The sequence below is a fragment of the Rhinopithecus bieti genome, unplaced genomic scaffold (genome assembly GCF_001698545.2).
Source record: "Rhinopithecus bieti isolate Rb0 unplaced genomic scaffold, ASM169854v2 scaffold_12859, whole genome shotgun sequence".
NCBI lineage: Eukaryota > Metazoa > Chordata > Mammalia > Primates > Cercopithecidae > Rhinopithecus > Rhinopithecus bieti.
Window position 1 is genome coordinate 188,524 of NW_016807388.1, and position 7,115 is coordinate 195,638.

The 7,115-nt window shown below is 44.8% G+C and overlaps 1 protein-coding gene across 1 annotated transcript in view; it reads left to right on the plus strand.

The window, feature by feature from the left end:
- Window positions 1–7,115, plus strand: part of LDLRAD3 (low density lipoprotein receptor class A domain containing 3) — a 197,467-nt gene that overhangs the window by 42,558 nt on the left and 147,794 nt on the right. Inside the window, 1 exon segment of the mRNA XM_017881627.1 lies at window positions 2,872–2,997. Within this exon segment, the coding sequence (XP_017737116.1) occupies window positions 2,872–2,997 (126 nt within the window).

Consider the following 7,115-nt stretch of genomic DNA (forward strand, 5'->3'; position numbering starts at 1 on the left):
CATGGGTGGGCCTGGAAAAGTTCCCACTCCAGTCTGTGGGACCCACAGCCTGGCCCTCAGGCCTCAGGCCTTCCCTGGCTTGAAGATTGGGCTTCACCAGGGGCCTGCCCCCTCGCCTAGGAGCATGTCTGCCTCCTGCTGTCTTTCATGGTGCCCAGGTTTGTGCCAAGGGGCACCTGCAGGGCAGTGCCAAGCTGTCTTCAGCATCCCCTTGGTCTCCCTCCCATGTTTGTCTTCACCCAAAGTCCAGAGGCAGCTGAGGTGGCAGGGCGCTGGTGTGTCAGCACTGCCCTGAGCATGCACACGTCCAGCTGGGTTGCAACAGTGCCCAGGCTCGGCCTCAACTTTGCTCCATGATCTCAGTGGGTGCTGACAGCAGGGAGAGGCCAGGGAGCTGGAGCAGACACCTCTGAGACTGTAGTAGTAAAGGGAAGCCCTTCCTGGGCCCCCGAGAATACAGAGATGTCTGCGTCTGCAGCTGCAGTTTGGGTGACTGCAGCCATGCCCAGAAGGGTGGGACTCCTGCCTGCTCCACGCTCCTGCTGACACTGTAGAGTGTGGTACTGCCCTGGGCCCAGCTCTGCCTCAGTGCCCCTCTCTGCTTGCCTCTCCATGATCAGTTTCTAAATTCTGTGAACTTAGTGATGATGATGATGATGACGATGATGATAAATAGCATAAGCATTACCATTAATTGAGCATCTACTGTATACCATGCTGTATAATGTCTTGTATAGACTATCTCAATCCTTACTAGAGCCCAAGGAAGTAGATGTTACCTCCAATTTACCGATAAGTGTTGTGGATGCAACTGGTTGGGGCTGATGTCATGGGTGGTAAAACAATACCAAGACAGTCATAGGTAAAAAAGGGCGGATTTGTCAGCGAAAGTACAAAAATACGTTGCGTGGGTGCAACAGGCAGCACGGCAGCGAATGGGCCGTCTGCAAAGCGGCAGGGGCTGGAGGAAAGTTTTATAGGGTCATGCTGGAGGGGCCTATTTATGGAATGAGGTATTTAATGAAAGGATGTTGGGCCAGTGGGTTTGTGATTAGCCATTTCTTGGAACAATTGTTCTCCCCGACTTGGGCCCGCTTACTTCTTGTTGCTTACTTATCAGGATGCCGCAGTAAGGAAACTGAAGTCCAGCAAAATTTAGAAACTTGCCAATCATAAAAAAATAGAGTTGGAACTTGAACCCAGGACTGTCCTGAGTTTATGCTTTGAGAAGAGTACACCAGCACCATGACAGAAGTTCCAAGGTGAAACAAAGCCACATGGGTTTTTAAAACCTGGAACATTTCAGGCCTTAAAACCCTGATGATTGTGAGTTGGCTCTTGCCAAAGTCAGCATGTTACAGACAGCAAGAATGTGGAGGTAATTTATTGCCTGTTTGTTTCAAAGAAATGGCCCTTCCTTTTTGGAGGACCATGGGTCCTGCCTCTAAGACAGGAGACAAGAGGGATGCTACATAAGGCCTGCTACCTGGGATGTAGCAATAGATCTCATCTCACATCCCCTAATCGCAAGCCAGAGCACCAGAACCATTAATGGGAGAGTACATTACCCCACAGGGCTGTTTGGTTTAGCAGGACACTCAATCAAGCCCAAGTTACAGCAGTTTCTGCTAAAACTGTTTGTACAGCATGAGTGGAAGAAGAATTTATTTGGAGCAGGAGTCTGGCTTCTGTTGGAAAAGTGACAGCCTCTGGCAGAGAGAGAGGCAATGCTGTCGAGTTGGTTGAGATCAGGGCTTCTGGAATCTGTGTGGCGGCCCTCACCCGGTACTTGATTTTCCAACTGTGTGACCTTGAGCAAGTCACTTAATTTCTCAAAGCGCATTTATGAAGGGGTGATAAGAACCATACTCATTTGTTTGGGGCTCCCAAGACCACCCCAGGTTCAGCGATTTGCCAGGAGAATTCACAGAACTCAGTGTATGATCATACTCATGGCTATGATTAATTACAGCAAAGGGATACAAAGCAAAATCAACACGGGTAAAAGACGAATGGAATAAAGTCTAGAAGAAATCAGGTTCAGGCTTCCAAGAGTCCTCTCCCAGTTGAGTCCAAAGGATGCGCTAATTCCCCTAGCAATGAGTTGTAATGTAACAACACATGTGGAATGTTATCGACCAGGGACACTCACTAGAGACTCAGTATCCAGAATTTTTATTAGGGACTGATCACATAGGCACCCTTTGCTCAGCACGTACCAAAATTATAGCCTCCCAGAAGGAAGGAAAGCAGAGGTGTTCAGTGTGAGTTGTACTGTTTGCCTAAACAGTTTAGGCACAGTGAGCCACTCTTGTTAGTTAGGGTGGTGCAAAGTCTCTCAAAATCCAAGTTCTCAGACTCCAGCCAAGGAAGAGCAAACCTTGCAAGGAGGTCTTTGTAAGCATAGCAGTTTCAGTTCTGTTTTGTTACCTCTTTTCTGCCCATCATCCCGTTGGGTGGTTGCTGGGTGGATTAAATGAGATGATCCATACAGAGCTCTCAGCACACTGTCTAGCACAGTGAATACTTACTAAATGTTGATGCTTCAGCACCTTCATCTACTCATCATCCATTTACTTACCTGTTCTTCGTTCGTGGCTTCGTTCAGTACGTTTTGATTGGCACGTGCTGTGGTGCAGGGCTATGTTAGCCTCTTGGGTACTTTTGAAGCATTCCTCTCTAGATGATGCTGCATGTGGGTGTTCAATCTGGCTGGGTGTTTGAGGTGGGTGGTGGTAATGAGAAGAAAGCTTCAGGGACTTTAAGATAAATCTTAAGTGGACTCATTTTCACATTCAGTGTTAGTAGGATGAGTATGCAGTTATCTGAGAACATCTCCTGATGTCTTGCTGTTTCTTTTTCTTCCTGCAGCCAAGGCTAAGTCGAAATGCGGCCCGACCTTCTTCCCCTGCGCCAGCGGCATCCACTGCATCATTGGTCGCTTCCGGTGCAATGGGTTTGAGGACTGTCCCGATGGCAGCGATGAAGAGAACTGCAGTAAGTGCTGTGCACTTGGATGCTGTGATCCCTTGTTCTTTCCCGCCAGCCAAACTTGTTCACGTCGGTCACCCTCATCATGTGCTTCTTATACCTAGAGGCTCAGGCATTCTCTTCTGTTACCCAGATTCTGTTCTTTCCCACTTCTTGTGTAAATCTGTAAATGTCCAGCCACCATTTATCAGGGGCTCTACCAGGTGCACTGAGCGTGAGACGTGCTGTATTTTCAGTTCTGACAAGAGCTCTGCAAGTGCAGTTGTATTATCCTTAGTTAACAGATAAGAAATTTCAAGTTAGAGAAGTGCGTTAACTCATCCAGGGTCACATAGCTCATAAGAAGCAGAGCCATTTCTAGGTTCATTCAAACCCTCATCTGACTGATACAACACTTCATGTTTGTGTGCTTGCTTACTTTTTTTCTTACTTTGAATTCTTTTCTTAAAAAAGTTGGCCGGGGCCAGGCGTGGTGACTCACGCCTGTAATCCCAGCACTTTGGGAGGCCAAGGCAGGTGGATCACGAGGTCAAGAGATCAAGACCATCCTGGGCAACATGGTGAAACCCCATCTCTATTAAAAATACAAAAAATTAGCCAGGCGTGGTGGCGGGCACCTGTAGTCCCAACTACTCGAGAGGCTGAGGCAGGAGAATCACTTGAACCCGGGAGGCAGAGGTTGCAGTGGGCCGAGATTGTGCCACTGCACTCCAGCCTGGTGACAGAGCAAGACTCCATCTCAAAAAAAAAAAAAAAAAAGTTGGCCAGGTGTGGTGGCTTGCACCTGTAATCCCAGCACTTTGGGAGGCTGAGGTGGGAGGATTGCTTGAGTCCAGGAGTTCAAGACCAGCCTAGGCGACAAGGTAAAACCCCATCTCTACAAAAAATACAAAAGTTAGGTGGGCCTGGTGGCACATGCCTCAACTACTCAGGAGGATGAGGTGGGATGATGCTTGAGCCTGGGAGGTCAAGGCTGCAGTGAACTGAGATGGTACCACTGCACTCTAGCCTGGGCAACAGAGTGAGACCCTGTCTTAAAAAAAAGTGTTTATATGTTAGTTGTATGCATACTATAAAAATTTTTCTTGAGAAAACAGTTCAAGTATCATAGATGAAATTAATGTCCTCCTTGACTACTGTGACCACCCTGATTTGTTTTACCTGCTGTATAATATTCCCCTGGTATCAGTGTACACACACACATATTCACTCCCTCTCACCTTGCAGCCTAGCAGTCTTGCTGTTGGGTTTAACTACTCCTTACCTTGGACACATGCAGATCCTTCCTTTTAGCATCCTGCTGTCCATAATGACTTTGCATACAGCAGTCTCAGTGACCTTCAAGCCTCTCTTCTTCACCTTTAATACTGGCCCAGCTCTCCCATCAAGTTGCTTCATACCTGCCACTGGTCACTCTGGTCACTGTTTCTTCTTCTTTCCCCATTCCTCAAAATGTTTAGACTACTTGAGCCTTCATAATTATCATCAGCTCTGAACAAACTTACATGTTTATTTTCTGTGCATGTGTTTGTGTGTGTGTGTGTATATATATATATAAGACTTTATGTTTTAGAGCGGTTTGAGGTTCACAGCAAAACTGAGAAGAAGGTACAGAGATTTTCCAAATCCTCTGCCCCAACACATGCACAGCTTCTCCCATTGTCAACATCCCTGGCCAGGGTGATACAGTCATTACAATCAAACCTGTGTTAACACATCAAGTTCATAATCTACATTAGGGTTCGCTCTAGTGTTGACCATTCTATGGATCTTGATAAGTATATCATGACATGTAGCCATCATATAGTATCATACAGAATAGTTTCACTGCCCTGAACATTTTCTGTGCTCATCCTACTCATCCCTTTTTGTATCCCCATCACATATTTTAATAAATAATTCTCTTCTGATTATTGTAAAGAACTTGCAAAATATAAACAAGTATACAGAAGAAATCAAAACTGCCCATATCCCATAAGTTAGAATGAGACACTGTTAATATTTATGCCATTGTGTGCCAGTTCTTCCCTCCCCTCTGCTCCTCCTTCCCTCCCCTCTCTCTTTCTCTCTCCCACTCTTTATCTTCTCTCTCCCTTTCTCTCCTCCTCCTTCTCTTCCCATCTGTCCCACTTTCCTCCCCACTTTTCTCTCACTCCTTCTCCCCTTCTCCACACACACACACATACACACATACACACAGCCCCCTTCTCTAAGCACATTGTACTTATTTGTAATGTCCTGTATATTGTGACCATTTTCACATTATCAGTTTTTTCCAAACACAAGTTTTAACGACTTCAGTGATTCTTTTGATAGATTATGTTCTTCCTCCTGCCTCATTGGCTCGATTGTAAGTCTCTGATGAGGAGGATGACTGTCTCCTATGTCATGTATGCCTTTCTAGGGAGCAATCATGGCTGTCCTTTCCCAGTAGGGGCACAGGAAGTTTCTAACTCTCCCCTGCATTTTGTCCTGTTGCCTTCTTTCATCATCTGGGCTCCAAGTGTCAAGAATCTGGCACAGCCAGCAGATGATTGTGTGGTTAGTAGAGTGATGGACATGCAACCCCAGTAGGGAGGATATATATCACTAAGAGGAGAGGCGCAACTGGAAGAAATGACTCAACCCAGACTCTGGGCTTGGATTTGTGCTGTACCCTAATGAAGCATGAGTCGGATATGCCACATCATCTCTTGCATAGCGGTTTACTGGTCTGCACACTATGGGTGCTGAGAGCCTGCTTCCCAGGATTGTTGGAGAATTAGATGAAATAACTGAAAAGACTCAGTATAGTGGCTGGCACAGAGTAATTGATTTTTTAAAATAGTGGTTTAAAACAGAACTGTGAGAAAAGACCATAGTTACTAGGATTTTGCCTTTGATTTTGGACTTACAAAAATATACTTCTTTTGTATTTTAGTTAATCCTTTAGTAAGTGAGTATCACCTTGATCTCTGCTTCCTGTTGTCCATGGGGATCTTATAATCTAAGGGAGAAATGACACACACAGACAGACACACACACACACCCAGAATAATCTAATGGCGATAAAATGCAAGTATGACACATTATAGTATAAGCAATCTAAATGGTTATGTCATCCTATATATTCCCTGCCATAATTAAAGACCTTATATGATTTAAATGTTTGGACATTGGTCTTCCATTTTCTCTTTTTTTAATTTATTTTTTATTGTACTTTAAGTTCTAGGGTACATGTGCACAACGTGCAGGTTTGTTACATACGTATACATGTGCCATGTTGGTGTGCCGCACCCATTAACTCGTCATTTACATTAGGTATATCTCCTAATGCTATCCCTCCCCCCTACCCCCACCCCACAACAGGACCCGGTGTGTGATGTTCTCCTCCTGTGTCCAAATGATCTCATTGTTCAGTTCTCACCTATGAGTGAGAACATACAGTGTTTGGTTTTCTGTTCTTGTGATAGTTTGCTGAGAATGATGGTTTCCAGCTGCATCCATGTCCCTACAAAGGACACGAACTCATCCTTTTTTATGGCTGCATAGAATTCCATGGTGTATATGTGCCACATTTTCTTCATACAGTCTGTCACTGATGGACATTTGGGTTGGTTCCAAGTCTTTGCTATTGTGAATAGTGCTGCAATAAACTTATGTGTGTACGTGTGTCTTTAAAACAGCATGATTTATAATCCTTTGGGTATATACCCAGTAATGGGATGGCTGGGTCTAATGGTATTTCTAGTTCTAGATCCTTGAGGAATTGCCACACTGTCTTCTACAGTGGTTAAACTAGTTTACAGTCCACCAACAGTGTAAAAGCATTCCTATTTCTCCACATCCTCTCCAGCACCTGTTGTTTCCTGACTTTTTAATAATCACCATTCTTACTGGTGTGAGATGGTATCTCACTGTGGTTTTGAGTTGCATTTCTCTGATGGCTAGTGATGGTGAGCATTTTTTCATGTGTCTGTTGGCTGCATAAATGTCTTCTTTTGAGAATTGTCTGTTCATATCCTTTGTCCACTTTTTGATGGGGTTGTTTTTTTCTTGTAAATTTGAGTTATTTGTAGGTTCTGGATATTAGCCCTTTGTCAGATGAGTAGATTGCAAAAATTTTCTCCCATTCTGTAGGTTGC